Genomic DNA, 20,425 nt, shown 5'->3' with positions numbered 1-20,425 from the left:
ATGGGATATGACTTGATTTATAAAGACAATGTAATCATTTAGGAAGTTGTCCAAGTGGATGGACTCAAGCATAATTTGTTGAGTATCACCCAACTTTGTGATAAGGGCAACTCAGTAACATTGAACTATGAAGCATGTGTTGTGACCAACAAGAAAAGCAGCAAAGTGGTTCTCACTGGAGTGAGAAAAGGAAATGTGTATCTAGCTGACTTCAACTCATCGAATGCAAAATCTGTCACTTGTCTTTTCAGCAAGGCAAGTCAAGATGAAAGTGGGTTATGGCACAAGACATTGTCCCATCTTAACTTCAAGACTATGAATGAACTAGTCACGAAAAATTTGGTAAGAGGCATTCCTCAACTAGAATTCTCTAAGGATGATTTGTGTGGTGTCTGCCAAAAAGGAAAGCAAATCAAGGCATCACTCAAAATCAAGCTTGAATCAACAATTGAAGAACCCTTACAATTAATACACATGTATTTATTTGGACCAATCAATGTGTTGTCTATCTCATACATTTAACAATTAGAACATTATATAACATATAATTTTATAAAACATGATTAGTTTGCAAAACATACATATTCACTTAGAAAATGTACATGTTCTACTTGTTTAACATTAATGATAAAACAACATAATACACGGAGTTTATTATTTTAGTTTAACTGAATTTGTAATATAAATTAGTTATGATTTTAGACTCCAAAAAAATAGAGACTCAATGTATACGATTATATATATAAATTAGTTATTTTAAAATTTAAGATTTTTTTTACAAATATTTGAATACAAATGTATTTTTAATTAAATTGTGCAATGAATATTATATATATTTTTTATGTAGAAGCATTGAATGTCTTATCATTTTTCAAATAACATGCTAATGAAAAATCAATTTTGAATTAGAAATAAAGCAAACACACTATTTATAAATCTAAGAGACGCAATGTTCATATAGCAAATGGGTCTGAAGGATTTCACAATTTGTCCTGGACAAGCTACAGTAACATGTGAATAGCGCATGATGCTTGAGCTTTATCCAGTGCTTCTAGCTTGCCACTTCCCAATTTTTAATGGAATAGTTTTTAAACTAAAATGTTATTAATGGGCGAGTCTTGTGAATATTTGATCCGGATTGGGTTCTAATAACATGATACGTCTTGTGATTGATTACCAATATTTAATCCGGATTAGGTTCTGATAACATGATACATATATAAATTTTGCGTATTAAATAAGGTAGCAAAGGCCTCAATTGTGTATTTAGGTATTTTAGGAGTTAAAATTCAGTGTTAGATCATTTTTTCAATAACATGGCGGCTGGTGAAAATTTGAAAAAGAAGAAGACTACAGCGACAGATCTGCCCGAGCAGGTAGTTCGGAAGGAGATACTTACACGCCTCCTAATAAAATCAGTGGTATGCTTCAAATCTGTATCTAAATCATGGCTTTCTCTGTTCTCGGATCCCCAATTTGTAAAAGAACATGCCGCTAAAAACCCAAATGACTATGATTTCCTCATAGTGCAAAAGAACATCAGTATCTTCATTCTTTCGCGCTATAAAAAAACATTTTTCTTATGTTATGATACCTACTTTTTGATTGGTTCAATTAACGGTTTAGTTTGTATCAGTAATGGCAAGAAGTTGTCATTATGGAACCCAGCTATTCATCAATCTAAGGAATCCACTGTTCCAGTTCCACCTCACCGCTATCGTGTTTGGGACTACATCGGATTTGGTTTTGATCCTGCTACTATTTACTTCTCTAATTCTGATTCTTGGATTGATATATATGTTCCTGACAACGTGTTCCCTAAACATAAAGCTTATTACTCAAATAATCCCCCTATCATTGTAAAGAATTGCCCCTATTGGACACTTGTCAGATAGACGCACAATAGGCATCCATGCAATAGTATGTTAATGGTTTTTACCTCTGTTTCCTTGATTGCTGTGAAGTTTAATGTTGCAAGTAACGAGTTCAACTTGTTGCCTCAACTTGATATTGATACAAGTGTAGATGCAGTGCGTTCATTTCATTATGAGTTCGTTGATATGGAAGATTGTCTTATTGTGATAATATATCTGGGAAGGTCTTCAAAATGTATGGTGGATATATATTCTTTGGACGGGGAAGATGGGTCTTGGTTTTGGAGTAAGATGTACGATATGGGGCCATGCAATTTTTATACAAGAAAAATGTTTGTGTCACCGATACAAGGTTTTAAATATGGTGGTGAATTTGTATTTCAGGAGGATGGAATGTTTTTCTGCCTATGATCACAAAACCCTTACAACCAAATGTCTTGTCGGTACAAGGTCTACATACTCACCCGTATTCAGGTGCTTTAGATATATGCCTGGTTTGGTTTTTCTTGAAGGAATAAAGTCTGTTCACTTAATGACCCAGACTCGTAAACCTGGTTGCTGCTCTAGGACTCCTCGACGATTAATCAATTCATTAGGAGATTAATCAATTGCTCAAGGTCATTCGGTGGTTTAAGTGTTTGATCAAGTGTTCATTTAAAAGGTTTCGAGGGTAGGATGCCATTTGAAAAGTTTTATGTTTGTGGTTTTGAATTCTCTTTTCTTTAGTCGATACTCTGGTTTGTTCATTATCATACTCTGAAATTGTGGAAGTATTTATAGTTTGTTACCTCACTCCTAGTTTAATTTTTGTTTCATTTTTGCTTTCTCTTTAATTCGTTAAGCTTTCACATAACTGTAGGACTTTTGTTCTACATGTAAAAATTAAAGTGTTGGCTTTAAATTCGATTCTTTGTGCCATGATAAAACGTTTTGAAGTTCTTAAAATTTGTTAAACAAGTTGGTGTTTCTCGAGCTGAAGCTTTCTGATCTAAAAGAAGTCTATAGTTTGATTCTCACCATCTTTGCAGGGTTGAGTATAATTGATTTGAATCACAAGTTCACAGTTTGCTGCATTTAATAGCTTTCTTAGTTGCATATGACAAATTTCATTCACATATGAGCAAGATATGCAAGTGCATTTAACTTGCGGCAGCCTTACCTTTCAAATGATCTTTAGTTAAATATGTCTTTTAGATCATCCCCATTCCAATCTGGTGAAGGACAATTATAATTCACTGCCCATTTTGTAAAAGCTTAGCTTAATCTTGTGTGGGTGAAAAGCTAAAGAGAAAGATAGTGGTGAGGCTAAAAAACCTTGAGATTAAGAGAACTGGCGGTGAAATCTAATATATGTATCACAGCTCATAAATGCCTTGGAACTTTAGGTGCTCTTACACCATAGTAAAAATTCCATTTTTTTAATTTTTCTTTTTTTGAATAAAAATATTAGTTTAAAATTTTAATTTAGAAAAAATAAATTCAAAAAAATAAGGGAAAATGGATTTTTTCTTCACCCACCTTATCTTGTTTTTAGAAACTTACCATTCAACTATAATTTTTTTTCTTTTGCTCACTAATGTTAGGTTCATATTTGTTTTTAGTCACTAACATTAGGTTCGGATTTGATTATTAGCATTATGTCAATTTTTTGTAGCATTATTAAAATATAATGGCAGTCTGTAATATTTTAATGATTCAATCTTTATATATAGTACTCCATATGTCCCTCAAGATTTTTACCTTGGTGATGAGAGTTTGACAAGCATTTTAAGGCTCCTAAAAGATGTAGTTTCATGAATTATTTTAATTTTTTTTTTCTTCTGAATAATAATTTAACGTTTAAATTTTTATATACAAAAAAAATATCTTAAAAATAAGTTATAAAACTATGTTTGTAAGAAAAATATGTTGTGAAAGTTGTTTGATTTCATACGAAATTCACATTATTAAAACATTAGTCTATTTTTGTGTTTATATATATACTTGTTTCACAATTCTATTAGAGTGGATGGGTTTATAGGTTTGATTTTGGATCGGTAAGAGTTGCATGAAGGAGTTATGATTATTGATTTCATTTGGTTTTTAAAAGTGTCATTTGGTAAAATATTGATATATAATTTTTTAATGTTTTTAGTACTTTATGATCAGTTTGCTAATTTAATTATATTGAATTTTTTTTTATTTCCCTAAAATTTTAGTATGGATTGGGATGCATCTTCCTAATAAATTTTGTTTTGAGCTTAGTACCCCACCTAGAAAGTAACATACGTATATGAACTCATTTTATACGTCTGTTTACAATGTATATACATTTGTTCTGATCATATATGTTTAAAATAATATGTGTCCTTCCTACAACATACATATATAATTCAGACATTATACGACTCCTTCATATGCATATAGTAAACTCAGACATATATAAGATTTCTTATAAGACACATATGACACTTTTTGTACTGGTTATCACTATACTTTAATAATATTATTGAAAATTGACAAAATACTAATAATCAAATCCGAACCTAACGTTAGTGACTAAAAAAAATCCGAACCTAACATTAGTGAGTAAAACAAAAAAACTTGTAGTTGAGTGGTAAGTTTCTAAACACACAATAAGTTGGGTGACGAAAAAATTCATTTTCCCAAAAAATAATAATTACAACTAGGTGGTCAAAGTACCTAAAATTACGTGCAGATAAGCCAAAATGTCTTATTGTTGTGCAAGACATGCCTGTACTTTCACAAGACTAAGTCAAAATTGACAGCCCTAAGTAAGTTGTATGATAATCTATGTATGCATTTTGTATTGTATCACTTAAGTCTGTAAAAATGTAAATAGATTAGACTGGAGTATTTTTTTGTAAAGAGTCTCAAATTTAAGAGTAAACTCTGGAAGAAGATCATGCCTCAAAGAAAATGTGAACAAACTTGGAGTTGAATAAATCTGTTTTGGGAAAAATATTCTAAGTCAAGAAATCTACAAGTCACAGATTAAGTCTTATAGAGAAGTCATTCGAGAACTCCAGAATGACTTATCGAGAAGTCAAGAAAAGCTTATAGAGAAGTCTCAAAAATATCGACAAGCCAAATTGAAGACATGAAGAACTCTGAGATATCGACAAGTCATTTTATTTATTAGAGAACTCTGCGATATCGACAAGTCAAAATATCACTAGAGAACTCAGAGATTTCGATAAGTCATTCTACATGCAAAGAAATTGAGATCTCGATAAGTTAAGTTCATTTAAGAACTCAAAGATCTCGATAAGTCAAGATCATACTCGAGAACTCAGAGATCTCGACAAGACAATGTCACATTCTAGAACTCAAAGACTTCGATAAGTCAAAACAACTAGAGTAATAAGAGATCTCGATAAGTCATTATACTTATCAAGATGTCGAGTTCTCTATATACCAAACTGGAGATCTCGATGTAAAACTCAAGTACATAATGCAGATCAGCTAAATATCCAAGATTATAAATCAACAAACAAATCAATCACTGATTTGAAAAGTCTACAAAAAGCAGTTTGAAGAGTACAAGATCAAAGGCCAAGATTGACTAACAAAGTAGAAGTCACAGACATGCACGATTGGCAAAGATACACTAAGTCGGGAAATAGAAAGTTTTAGTTAACTTAAAGTAGGGTTTAGTACATGCCATTGCATGCTGTGTAAAACTAGTGTTTATTATTCTATAAAGTAAACACTGGATGCTTTATTTCAGGAGTAACAAAATATATCTAGAAAATCTTGTAACTCTCAAGAGAGAAGCTGAGTTCCTAACATTACAAGAACCCAGAAATATGTAGCAATACACTAGCTTGATTTTATATAAAATTAAGTGAGTTTTGAAATATTGTATGCACTGTCTTTAGTTCAGTTAAAATAATATTGTTACATTTCTTATATGCTTTGTTCATTTAGTTTAAGATAATCGAAAATCCATTAAAATTGTCTAAAACACATTCACCCTCCCCCCGTGTTGTATTCATTACCTAACAAATGGTATCAGAGCAAAATCTGAAAGCAAACAGATTAAAGATCTTAGAAGAATGAATACATAGAAGCTTAGTAGTATCAAAATCCCTACCTTTGAGAAATCTAACTACACACTATGGAAAAAGAAAATGTTGTTGTTCATCAGGATGACCAATCCTTTATACATTAAGATTCTCAAGAATGGGCCTTTCACCCCTATGGTAAGAGTTGAGGAATCTACAGATGGAGACATGGTCATTCCAGCACGTTATGCTCCTAAAGATCCTTCTGAATATATTGAAACTGAAAAAGAAAAAGTCTATGTGGATAGTGGCTTGCAATTGATATTAATAGAGTCACCTGACAATGTAATGTACAATAACATTGTCAACTGTGACACAACTAAACATATTTTGGAGAAGATAGAGATCTTATCTGAAGGAACAGAGGAGGTTAGGTCAAACCAAAAGAGGGGTTTGGTTTCTCGGTATGAAGGGTTTAAGGCTAGACCAAAATAATGAATCACTGAAGTTTTTGAAAGGTTCAATAATTGATAAATGACTTACAGCTACATGATAAATATTATGAAGCTGAGGAGGTTAACCTAAAGTTCCTACTAGCTCTTCCTGACCATCTTGAACAGAAAATATCATCTATTAGATAAGGAAGAGATTTAAGCAGTATAACCTTGGAAGTTCTATATGAAATCTTAAAAAACTTATGAACTTGAAATGATGCAAATGAAGTCATTGAAAGCACACCATGGTCATGTTGTTGATGGTTCAAGTGCTTTGATTGTGAATGACAGAGAAGAAAGTGAAGATGAGCAAAATGATCAAGCTCCAATTGTTCAAGCTATGGAATAATAGAACAAAGGACCTCAGAAGCAAGTTGTATTGGAGCTAGAGGAAGATGAATATTACACCCTAAATGAGCTATGATCACAAAACCCTTACAACCAAACGTCTTATCAGTACAAGGTCTACATACTCACCCATATTCAGGTGCTTTAGATATATGCTTGGTTTGGCTTTTCTTCAAGGAATGAAGTCGGTTCACTTAATGACCCAGACTCGTACACTTGGTCGCTGCTCTAGGACTCCTTAGAGATTAATCAATTCATTAAGAGATTAATCAATTGCTTAAGGTCATTTGTTAGTTTAAGTGTTTGATCAAATGTTCATTTAAAGGTTTCGAGGGTAGGACGCCATTTGAAAAGTTTTATGTTTGTGGTTTAGAATTCTCTTTTTTTTGTCGATACTCTGGTTTGTTCATTATTATACTCTGAAATTATGGAAGTATTTATAGTTTGTTACCTCACTCCTAGTTTATTTTTTGGTTTCATTTTTGCTTTCTCTTTTATTTGGTTAAACTTTCACATAAATGTACGACTTTTTTTCTTCATGTAAATATTAAAGTGTTAGCTTTAAATTCGATTCTTTGTTCCAGGATAAAACATCTTGAAGTTCTTAAAATTTGTTAAACAAGTTACACTACAAGAAAATAAGAATATAACCGGGATTACATACAATCATATCTGGTTGAATTTAAGAGGCGCAGCTAAATTCAACTGAAATCAGTCATATTTAAAAATGGTTGTATTTAGGCGGTTGAATTTAGAAACTAATACAACCGAATTCAATTACAACAGGAAATGGTTGAATTTAGCCGCTCTACTTAATTCAACGGAATTAGGTCTATGTTAGATATATTTGTGATGTCATGTCTAATAATGGTTTGTGTTTAGTTTTTAGATCTTGACTACAAGAAAAATCAGGACTTAACTGGAATTCAGTACTTATACTGAAGTCAGAACTTAAGATTTCAGAACTTAAGTTATCAGAACTTAAGATATCAGAAGATATTTATCAGGAGATAATATCAGGACTTAAGAAGACTTTCAGATAAGGAAGGCGGCTGATTGAAAAAAAAGAAGATCAAGACTAAACTAAGAAGAGATATGTATGGAGAAGAATTCTATAAAGAATAGAATACTTGGAAGAAAAGATAACTAGTTGATATATTTTAGGATGCATAATTATATTCGATATCAATTAGAAGATTATCTTGTAAATGTGTGTCTATATAAACACATCATAGGGTTTACACTATATGTGTTATCATAATCGAGAATATTATTCATTTTAACCCTAGAAGCTCTCGTGATATTTGTTCATCACTGAGAGAGAACGGTTCCATTGCAATACCGTTTTATTAATAAGATTATTCTATGTTTCATACTTGTGTTCTTAATTCGATTTGATTGTAGTATACACTGTATTCAACCCCCTTCTACAGTATGTGTGTGACCTAACAAGTGGTATCAGAGCAATTTGTTAACACACATACAGTAAAGATCTAAAACAATCATGTCTGGAGAAGAACAAACTCCAACCAAGCCCACCAAAACTGAAGAAACTCCAAAGACTCAAATCCATAATCGATATGAGACTATTATGGTTCCCATACTGAGACCTTCTGAGTATCCCATATGGAAAGTGAGGATGACTATGTTTCTGGAAGCTACAGATCCAGAATACCTTATCAGAATTAATGAAGGACCACATAAGCCAACCAAGCTCTCTGTTGTAGTTGCAGATCAGCCAGCAAAGATTGTACCAAAGGAGAAAAGTGAGTATACAGCTGAAGATATCTCATCTATTACCAAGGATGCAAATGTAAGGAATTTGTTGCATTGTGTCATTGATAATGTCATGTCAAACAGGGTAATTAACTACAAGACTGCAAAGGAGATATGGGATGCCTTGGAGACAAGATGCCAGGGAACTGATGAAATTAAGAAGAACAAGAGGACTATAATCACTCAAGAGTATGAGCACTTTGACTCAAAACCTGATGAGTCATTAACTGGCTTATATGACAGATTTGTCAAACTCTTGAATGATCTGTCACTGGTGGATAAGGAATATGATCTTGAAGATACTAATCTTAAATTCCTTTTAGCTCTTCCTGAAATTTGGGATTTGAAGACAACCACTATAAGAGACAACTATGATCTTGATGAAATTTATGGTATGCTCAAAACTCATGAACTTGAGATAGATCAAAGAAGCAGCTTAAGCATAAGCTGAAAGAGATTAAGAATGTAAACAAGGTAAAGCCACCTAGGAAAAATAGGAATGGAAAGGAAGGTGTGAATAAAAGTAACAATTATAAGCCTGTTCCTAATGCTCCTAGAAAAAAATATTATAACTGTGGAAATTCTAACTATCTGGCTTCTTTTTGCAGGAAGAATAAGAATATAAACTCCTTACCTTCAAAGTCGGGAGTTAAGAGTCAGTCTGTTAGGTTTAAGCCACAAATTCCTTGTTTTCATTGTGGTAATTTATGGCATTCCATTTATACTTGTAAGGAATATCATAGTTTGTACTATGATTATTATCAAATAAAACCTTCTTAAAAGAAAGTTAGCATTATTCCTTCTAGTGTAAGTTCTAATGCAAAGTCTGATACTGTATATTCTGATAAGAAAAATGTTAACATAAACTCTGATGTTAAATCCGCTGCAAATGTTAACAAACTTAATAAGGCCAAAGGATCCAAGCATGTCTGGATCCTTAAAACTAATCATTAGTGGTCTTTGTGATTGCAGGGCAACAGGAAAAACATCCTAGTTCTGGACAGTGGATGTTCAGGACATATGACTGGAAATAAAGCCCTGTTATCAGACTTTGTGGAGAAAGCTGGCCCACGAGTTTCTTATGGAGATGGCAACATGGGAAAAACTCTGGGATATGGCAATATCAATCTTGGGAATGTCATCATTGAAAAATTAGCTCTAGTCTCAGGACTTAAACACAATATGCTGAGTGTTAGTCAAATCTGTGACAGAGGTTATCATGTGGATTTCTTTGAAGAACACTGTGAAGTTGTAAGCAAATCTACAGGCAAAGTTATTCTAAAAGGATTGTTAGGGTGAAAACACGCGCTAATATTCACGCAAGTATACGCGTTCGCAAGTAATATAGAATACTTTCTAGTTCGTTCCCACAGAGACTCAGACTAATTATTGTTTAATTAAACTCACGCACCAACGTATGATTACTTCTAGATATTAAGACACTAACACTTAGAATTGTTGACTAATATTAACTACAATTAATTACTTAATTAATCACTTAATTAACACTTCGAATTATCAATATTAAAACACTCATGAGATCACAACTTCATTACTACTTCCTTCAATAGTTATTGTTATTACCCTTAGCATGTGACAGTAATGATATTAATCGAATAACACGAAACTGATAAAAGCCAACTTTCATTGTACTAATACCATTCTACCAAGCATCCACAATTAAGATAGAAGTTGAATAGTCATCAATTATGTTGAGTTCCTATATGTCTACAGAAATTGACAACATAACGATTTAAGCACAAGTTATTCCTTTTGATTACACAGGGCGAATAAAACTGTTAGAGTTACCCACTAATCATGCACATCATACATGAACCTATGCTAGCATGGCAAGTTCTAAATCCCAAGATCCACCGTCGCTTCATAAGAGATTAACACCCTATCTTATATGTTCGTGACGCACATAAGACGAATACGCACAACCAATACTAGATATCATACAATCATCACACACTAAGGTATTAAATAATTAACTAAAGAATTCCATAGTAAATCCGTTACGACCCCATGATCACGATTAGCCCATAATAACACTTATCGTCATCATGAGTTCATATGAAATCATGATAAACAAACACAAGAAAATAATAACTAAACTAATTATATTAAATCAGAGTACGCCACAAGAGTAATTAAGTTCAAAGTAATAAAACTAGCATCCAACGTTACAACGAAATAAGAATCACAAGAAAGTATGCTTCCTCTTCGTTGTTGTGTGCTAAAACGGTCTTCTTCCTTATCTCCTTCGCTCCTTGCTTAATACCACGATCCTCTCTCGTGAAAACGTCTCCAAATCTACTTATATAATAGTCCCATAAAACTCAGATTACATAGAAGTTGGAAGCCACACAGAAGTAGAAGTCTAAAATATTTTATCTTTTTTCCCGACCCTGCGCGGCCGCTCAGCATAGCTGAGCGGGCGCTCAACCTTCTGCGCGGCCACTCAGCATAGCTGAGCGGGCGCTCAGGACCCTACTGGATTTTTCCTGAGTTTGCTCCGTTTCTTCGCCGTAATCTGCCCCTTTCTTTCCTCTCGCAATGGTGAACACATGCCAAGGCTTATTCTTGATGATTACTCCTCCGAAATGCAACTAATACCCTGAAATGCATAAACACTAGAAAAACGCATCAAATACACAAAATACTTGATTTCAAGGCACCAATTTAAGCCATTTTAAGATGTTCTAAGTGGTATAAAATGCCACTTATCACACCCCCAAACTTAAATCGATGTTTGTCCTCAAGCGTCACAGACTCAAAAATAAATAAAAATATGCATGAATGCAATCTATATGAAATGCAGCGATCCCCCTTACTACGAACTAACCAACCAATTTACAACATATCAACAAATGCAGTTAGGCGATCAAAGATCAATCAAATCATGCAAACGAACATACAGCCAGAAACGTGGTGTGTGCGGATGCTTAACAGATATGCTTCGGAACTAGACCAATTATTATGACTCAACTATCCTCAAGGCAATCACATGATTATACAAAGAATAAAAATTCTAGGCACAAAGTGACTTATAACACTACAAGAATTCTGGAGCTTATTACGGAATCATGCTTTTTATTCACAACAACAATGCTTATTTGACCGTGCAATGAGTGAGGCCCACAAAAGACTTATACAATGGTATCCATGTAGCGAGCGTTAGGTTAGCGGATCCCAGACTCTAAAAGCCTTAGGTCACTAGGCACAAAGTCCCCTAAGAACTTATTAACTCGAATACCAAGAGCCCACTCGTGATCAATTATGCATAAACACATACTTTTTTTTCTTTTTTTTTTTAAAGATTTCTGAACAAGTGCGTTTCGCTCCATCTTGCTCAACCCTAGACTACTCGCATAACATGCGAGCCGGCTACTAGCCAATTGGCACCTAGCCACAACTAGCAACAAATTCCATTTTTACTACATTTTTTTCTTTTTCATGCCTTTATCACTAAGAACCTATTATCGAATTCTAAGCATAATAAATAGATTAAGCTCGAAAATAATCAGATCATAACAACAATCTAGTCCTTAAGCATTCTCTAAGACTTAGTGAAAATACAAGTGCTTCTAGCATGTATATCAACCTACAAGACTAAACATCACTTTAATGCTATCACTACACTCGCATCAACATCACAAATTAGTCGATCAATCATCGTAAAAAGGATCATGACATATGCATGAGCTACATGATATGACAAACAAATAAAGCTATATAAAAAAAACTATATGGCAAAAATTATGCAACTATATGAACTAACTATCATGAAAATGCAGCTATATGACACACACAAAATATTCCTTAACTACCACCCCCAAACTTAAAATCTTCACTATCCCCAGTGAAGGTAGTAGAAAGGAACACAGGGTATACCTACTCGGAGTCATCATCATCATCACCCTCAGTGGGTGGAGTATCAGGCGGCGGGTATGCAGAGTCCTCACCAAAAACTGGCCACTGGATGTCAGCTCCAAGGCCCCGAAAAGCAGTCCCTAATGCAAGGGTGAGCTCTTGAGCAAACCTGCTATGTGTCTCGTACATGGCATCTATCCACCGTGAAAGCGTCCTAAACTGGGTATCAGCCATCCCAGCACCCTCCTGAGCTCCCGAAGAACCAGCCTCATCACGCCTAGACCTAGCCATAGTAGCACCTCGTGCTGGACACCCTCCTGGAAGATGATAACCCAGCCTATGCTCCTCGGGCTCACCACCGGTCCACTCCTGCATCCCATTCAGAGTCCCCGAATCAATCGGAGCGGCCGGCATCTGCAACTGCTCATGAGACGGCTAGTTCACTCCCACTGCTCGGCAAAGCTTCGTGACCGTGGATGCATTAGGGATGTTCATGTGCTTAGCTCCCCTCAAAAACTTTAGAATTCCTTGGTAGATAAACTCACCAAGGTCCACATAGTACTCCTCATTAAGAATTCCCCACAATAACTGTGCTCTCTCAACTGTGACCTCGTGTGCATGCGAAGAAGGCAAAATATTAGCACAAATAAATGCATTCCACGCACGGGCATACATGTTCATAGCGATCGCCGGGAAGTGACGATACTCATTAGTGCCGGTCTTGAAGGTCCAAACTGTGCCCGGCCTACAGAGAGTAGCACAAATTAAATCCAAGTCGAAATCCTCAACAGTCTTCTTATTCCAGTTCTCCTCCTCGGGCTTCCGCTCTCGCTGCCCAATCACACGGCGAATCGCTGCTGGGTGATAATCAACTGTCAGCCCTCGGACTACAGAAAACCCATTCTTCTCGGCCTTCGCGTTCACATAGAACTCGCAAACCACGTTCATCGGCACTGCTTCGGGCGACTCATAAAAAGCTATCCACCCCTTCTCTGCAATCATAGGTAGCAACTTACCATCCCTCCCCGATGGTAAAAACCCTCTCTCCTTCATAATCGGCTTCCCCAAAAGCCTAGTGTACTCCTCCTCCTCAGCTCTGTCATTCAACTGAGGCCTCGCAGCAGTACCCCTCGATGAATCAGCAGTAGGGACTGTGCTGCTGCTATCAATAGTTCGAGCTCTCTTGGGTGCCATTGAATCTTGAATAAAAGTGTTTAAGAACTGAGTTTTTATGTTTGGGAGAGAGTTTGAGTGTAGAAGGTTTGTGGGAGATATGTAGGATAGGTGTATGTATATATAGGGTGTGGATTAGGTTAAAATTAGATTAGGAGTGGGGTTGAGGGATACAATCATGGGGTAATAGGAAAAGAATTCGTGGGTTTATGGGCTGTGATTTATTATTTTTTTTCTGATTTTTTTAGATTTTTTATGACTTAAAAAAATTCTGGCAGCCGACCCTTGAGCGGTCGCTCAGCAGAGCTGAGCGGGCGCTCAGGGGGTTACTGGAAATTTTTTTTTCAGTCCCGTTTTTCTGATTTTTTTGTGTTTTTGGATAGGTTATTAACTTCTAAGGGTTCCTGTAACAACAAATTATGGGTTGCCTCCCACACAACGCTTCTTTTTCGTCATTAGCTTGACGTTGCGTACCTTTCTCAAGTAGTCAATAAAATGGCACTAACCACTTCTCGGTTTACCATGTCCCCATAGTAATGCTTCAAACGCTGACCATTAACCTTGAATGCTTGGTACAGATCATTCTCAAAAATTTCCACCGCTCCATATGGAAACACAGTTTTGACAATAAAAGGTCCAGACCACCTTGATTTCAACTTCCCAGGAAAAAGTCGGAGACGAGAGTTGAATAAGAGAACTTGTTGCCCCGACACGAATAACTTAGGATGTAGCTTCCTATCGTGCCACCTCTTCACCTTTTCCTTGTACTTTTTGTTATTCTCGTACACTTGAAGTCGGAATTCATCAAGTTCATTAAGCTGAAGAATTCTCTTCTTACCAGCTGCATCTAAATCCAGGTTCAACTTTTTCAACGCCCAGTACGCCTTATGCTCAAGCTCCGCAGGAAAATGACATCCCTTACCGTACACCAACTGAAATGGGGACATACCAAGTGGAGTTTTGTATGCTGTTCTGTAAGCCCAAACAGCTTCATCGAGCTTTAAGGACCAATCCTTCCTTGACGGATAAACAACCTTCTCTAGAATGTGCTTGATCTCTCTGTTAGACACTTCCGCTTGACCATTTGTTTGCGGATGATAGGCAGTAGCAACTCGATGATTTACATTATAACGCTGCATCATAGAAGTGAACTTACGGTTGCAGAAATGCGACCCTTCATCACTTATGATTACCCGAGGTGTTCCAAACCTTGTGAAAATCTGCTTATGAAGAAAATTCAGCACTGCCTTTGCATCATTTGTCGGTAGAGCTTTGACTTCTACCCATTTTGAGACATAATCGACTGCCAGCAAGATGTACTGATTATTACAGGATGAGACAAAAGGCCCCATGAAATCGATTCCCCAAACATCAAAGACCTCGACTTCAAGCATCACATTTAACGGCATATCATCCTTTCTCGTCAAATTTCCCACTCTTTGGCAACAATCACACCTTAAAACAAACTGATGAGCATCCTTAAACAAAGTAGGCCAGAAAAAACCTGCTTACAGAATACGAGCTGCCGTCTTCTCACCACCATAGTGTCCACCATAAACTATGGAGTGGCAGTCTCGTAATATCCCCTCCGTCTCACAGAACGGAATACATCTCCTGATGATCTGGTCAGCTCCCTGTCTAAACAAATATGGTTCATCCCACATATACCACTTCACCTCATGCAGAAACTTCTTCTTTTGAGCTGGGGTCAAATTAGGAGGCATTACATTGCTGACAAGATAGTTTACAATATCTGCAAACCATGGCTCTTCCTCCTGAACTGCGAACAACTGCTCATCCGGAAAAAATTCATTGATTAATGTCTTATCTTGTGAAGTAGACTCGGGATTCTCCAACCTAGAGAGATGGTCAACTACTTGATTCTTAATACCTTTTCGATCCTTGATCCCTAACTCAAATTCCTGAAGTAAGAGCACCCAACGAATGAGTCGCGGCTTCGAATCCTTCTTGGAAACCAAATAGCGAATGGCCGCATGATCAGTAAATACTGTCACTTTCGTCCCAAGTAGATAAGATCGAAATTTCTCGAAACCAAAGACTATAGCCAAGAGCTCCTTCTCTATAGTGGTGTAGTTCATTTGGGACCCATTTAAGGTCTTACTCGCATAGTAGACCACATGAAAAAGATTATTCTTGCACTGCCCCAGAACTGCACCTACTGCATAATCACTCGCATCACACATCATCTCAAACGGCTCTGTCCAATCTGGTGCTGTAATAACTGGTGCAGTGATCAAACTCTTCTTAAGAGTCTCGAATGCCGCCAAACATTCATCATCAAATTTGAAAGGCACATCTTTCTCAAGCAAATTGCACAACGGTTTAGATATCTTCGAAAAGTCCTTGATGAATCGCCGATAAAAACCCGCATGACCAAGAAAACTACGGATTCCTTTCACAGAAATAGGTGGTGGAAGATTTTCAATGACTCCCACCTTGGCCTTGTCCACCTCCAGACCCTTGCTAGAGACCTTATGCCCAAGAATAATGCCTTCACGCACCATAAAATGACATTTCTCCCAATTGAGCACCAAATTAGTTTCCACGCACCTTTTGAGTACGACACGAAGATTATTCAAACATTCATCATACGAATATCCAAAGACGGAGAAGTCATCCATGAACACCTCGACATTATTTCCAATCATGTCAGAGAATATAGCCATCATACATCTCTGAAAAGTGGCCGGGGCGCCACATAACCTAAACGAAACTCTGCGAAAAGCAAACGTGCCAAATGGACAAGTGAAGGTAGTCTTTTCCTGATCCTCTGGTGCAATACAAATCTGATTATACCCTGAATAGCCATCCAGAAGACAATAATACTCATGACCAGCCAACCTGTCAAGCATCTGATCAATGAATGGAAGAGGGAAGTGATCCTTCCTCGTGGCTTTGTTCAACTTTCGGTAATCCATGCATACTCTCCATCCTGTAACTGTACGAGTGGGGATGAGCTCATTCTTCTCAGTTGCTACCACAGTGATACCTCCCTTCTTAGGCACACATTGTATGGGGCTCACCCAAGAACTGTCAGAAATAGGATACATGATGCCTGCATCTAGCCATTTCAGAATTTCTTTCTTCACCACCTCTTTCATGATAGGATTAAGTCTGCGCTGCTGCTCAACAGTTGGCTTACTACCCTCTTCTAGCAGAATATTATGCATACAATATGAAGGGCTGATTCCTTTGATATCTGCTATGGTCCATCCAATAGCTGATTTGAATTCTCTCAAAATCCTTAAGAGCTTGTCTTCCTCACTACCTGAAAGGTCAGATGCAATAATAACAGGTAAATTAGATGCATCACCTAAAAAGGCATACCTCAAGTATTCAGGTAATGGCTTGAGCTCCAAGGTAGGTGCTTCCTCTATTGATGGTTTGAGCTTTCCTTCAGCATTCTTGAGGTCAGAAGTACCAAGAGATTCAAACGGCATGTCCAGCTTTCACTTCCAGGGAGAAGCATTCAGATATTGTAATTGCTCGTTGACATCTTCATCATCACTGTCAAAATCCCCCACTAAGGCTTTTTCCAATGCATCAGACATTAGCATGCGATCGAGTTCTGAAGTAACCACAGAATCAATCACATCCACTTTTAAGCACTCCTCATCTTCTATAGGGAATTTCATGGCCTTGAACACGTTGAAGGTCACATCCTGATCTTGTACCCGCATAGTAAGTTCACCTTTCTGCACATCTATCAAGGTACGGCCAGTAGCCAAGAAAGGTCTTCCCAAGATTATGGGAATCTTCTTATCTTTCTCAAAATCCAGAATAATAAAATCTGCAGGAAAGAAGAGCTTATCCACCTTGACTAGCACATCCTCTACTATGCCCCTTGGGTAAGTAATAGAATGATCAACCAATTGTAGAGACATGTATGTGGGTTTTGGATCAGGCAAATCCAACTTTTTAAAGATCGACAATGGCATCAGATTGATGCTTGTTCCCAAATCATAAAGGCACTTGTCAAAAGTCAACTTGCCAATGGTGCAATGAATGGTGAAGCTACCTGGATCTTTAAGCTTCGGAGGTAACTTTTGCTGCAGAACAGCGCTGCATTCTTCCGTGAGAGCAACGGTCTCAAGGTCATCCAGTTTCACCTTCCTTGAAAGAATACTCTTTATAAACTTCGCATAACTAGGCATTTGCTCCAGAGCCTCAGCGAAAGGTATATTGATGTGAAGTTTCTTGAACACCTCCAGAAACTTACCGAACTGTTTATCCAACTTTTCTTGCTGCAATCTCTTAGGAAAATATGGTGGAGGATAGAGATGTTTCTCCCCTGTATTACCCTCAGGCAGAGTGTGTTCAACAGTAGTCTTCCTTGGTTCCGCCGCTTTCTCCTTTTGCTTAGCTTCTTGATCCCTAATTTCAGCTTCTCCTTCTTTTGCCTTTACAGCATCAGCAACTTTCCCAGACCTTAAGGTAATAGCCTTGACTTGCTCTTTAGCTTCCTTTCTTCCTGGTACTTCCGTGTCACTGGGGAGTATGCCAGGTTGATGATTTAGCACTGTATTGGCTATTTGACCGATTTGATATTCCAAGGTCTTGATAGCAACCGCCTGACTCTTGCATAACAGCTTAAGTTCATCAAAATCAGCACTAGTAGGTGCAGCTGCAATTCCCTGTTGAGGATATGATTGCCTTTGAGCGTACTGCTGTGGTTGCTGGAATCCAGGTGGATTAAACTGTTTACTCATACCTTGCTGATATGGTGGCTGAATAGCATTCTGATTATTACCCCAGCTGAAATTTGGATGATTTTTGTTGTTAGGATGATAAGTAGCTGGCACAGGCTACTGTTGTCGCTGATAATTATTCACATACTAAACATATTTGTTGACAAGAGAACACTGATCCGTAGCATGAGAACCTGCACAAAGCTCACAAACCATAGCTATTTGATTAACTCCATATGTAGCTAGAGAATCAACCTTAATCGACAGCGCCTGGAGCTGCGCTGCAATAGCAGTGGCTTCATCGACTTCCAGAATACCTGCTATCTTCCCAGGCATCATCCTCTGAGTTAGGTTTTGATGCTCATTTGCAGCCATAGTCTCGATAAGATTATAAGCCTCAGTATAGCTTTTGGCCCATAAGGCGCCTCCAGCTACTGCATCGAGCATGGGCCGAGATTGGGCCCCCAAACCATTATAGAAACCAGTGATCACCATCCAATCGGGCATTCCATGATGTGGACACTTTCTCAACATTTCCTTGTAGCGTTCCCAAGCTTCGCACATAGATTCTCTAGGTTGTTGCGCAAACTGAGTAAGAGCACTCCTCATAGCAGCAGCCTTTGCCATCGGATAAAACTTCACCAGAAACTTTTGCGCAAGATCTTGCCAAGTAGTGATGGACCCAGCTGGTTTAGAATGTAACCAGTCCTTAGCTTTATCCCTCAGTGAGAATGGGAAAAGCCTCAGCTTGATAGCCTCATCAGTCATGCCATTATACTTGAAAGTGCTGCAGATCTCGACAAAATTCCTTATGTGCATGTTGGGATCTTCAGTCGCAGCTCCTCCAAAAGAAACAGAATTTTGCACCATCTGAATAGTGCCCGGCTTGATTTCAAAGGTGTTAGCTTGAATAGCCGGATGAAGAATGCTTGACTGAATGTCATCAATTTTAGGTCGAGAAAAGTCCATAAGAGCTGGATCAACCTAAACAATACGATCACCCATGTTTACTGGTTCTTTCTACTCAGTTCCTGAATCCGAATCTTTAAAATCTATCTTCTCCGGAATATCAAGAACTTCGTCTGTCTCCTCAGCTGTATCTAAAGTCCTCTTGCGAGTACGAGAACGAGTTTGCATAAACGCTCGCGTAAGTACCTGAAACACAACCAGAAACAATAAGTAACAACTACGTCCTAATCACTGAGTCCTAACGACCAATGATGGTAAGTACATAAACTAAACAAATACGCTGAGTCCCCGGCAGCGGCGCCAAAAACTTGTTAGGGCGAAAACACGCGCTAATATTCACGCAAGTATACGCGTTCGCAAGTAATATAGAGTACTTTCTAGTTCGTTCCCACAGAGACTCAGACTAATTATTGTTTAATTAAACTCACGCACCAACGTATGATTACTTCTCAATGTTAATACACTAACACTTAGAATTTTTGACTAATATTAACTACAATTAATTACTTAATTAATCACTTAATTAACACTTCGAATTATCAATATTAAAACACTCATGAGATCACAAATTCATTACTACTTCCTTCAATAGTTATTGTTATTACCCTTAGCATGTGACAGTGATGATATTAATCGAATAACACGAAACTGATAAAAGCCAACTTTCATTGTACTAATACCATTCTACCAAGCATCCACAATTAAGATAGAAGTTGAATAGTCATCAATTATGTTGAGTTCCTATATGTCTACAGAAATTGACAACATAACGATTTAAGCACAAGTTATTCCTTTTGATTACAAAGGGCGAATAAAACTGTTAGAGTTACCCACTAATCATGCACATCATACATGAACCTATGCTAGCATGGCAAGTTCTAAATCCCAAGATCCACCGTCGCTTCGCAAGAGATTAACACCCTGTCTTATATGTTCGCGACACACATAAGACGAATATGCACAACCAATACTAGATATCATACAATCATCACACACTAAGGTATTAAACAATTAACTAAAGAATTTCATAGTAAATCCGTTACGACCCCATGATCACGATTAACCCATAATAGCACTTATCGTCATCATGGGTTCATATGAAATCATGATAAACAAACACAAGAAAATAATAACTAAACTAATTATATTAAATCGGAGTACGTCACAAGAGTAATTAAGTTCATAGTAAGAAAACTAGC

General features: G+C 37.0%; 1 protein-coding gene and 1 non-coding gene across 2 annotated transcripts; both read left to right on the top strand.

Annotated features, from left to right (window-relative positions):
- Positions 1 to 1,316: 1,316 nt before the first annotated feature.
- LOC141673550 (putative F-box protein At4g21240) lies at positions 1,317 to 2,285 on the top strand. Its single transcript, XM_074480299.1, has 2 exons — positions 1,317 to 1,859; positions 1,965 to 2,285. Exons 1-2 carry the CDS (start codon positions 1,317 to 1,319, stop codon positions 2,283 to 2,285), a joined length of 864 nt encoding a protein of 287 aa, XP_074336400.1.
- A 16,477-nt stretch (positions 2,286 to 18,762) lies between these two features.
- On the top strand, positions 18,763 to 18,869 carry LOC141675421 (small nucleolar RNA R71). Its single transcript, XR_012556075.1, has one exon. It is a non-coding gene; the product is annotated as a small nucleolar RNA R71 (small nucleolar RNA).
- The last annotated feature ends 1,556 nt before the right edge of the window (positions 18,870 to 20,425 follow it).

This window comes from Apium graveolens, chromosome 7 (assembly GCF_009905375.1).
Source record: "Apium graveolens cultivar Ventura chromosome 7, ASM990537v1, whole genome shotgun sequence".
In the NCBI taxonomy this organism is placed as follows: domain Eukaryota; kingdom Viridiplantae; phylum Streptophyta; class Magnoliopsida; order Apiales; family Apiaceae; genus Apium; species Apium graveolens.
Note: the sequence above shows the minus strand (reverse complement) of the source record. Positions and strands in the feature narration are given on the sequence as shown.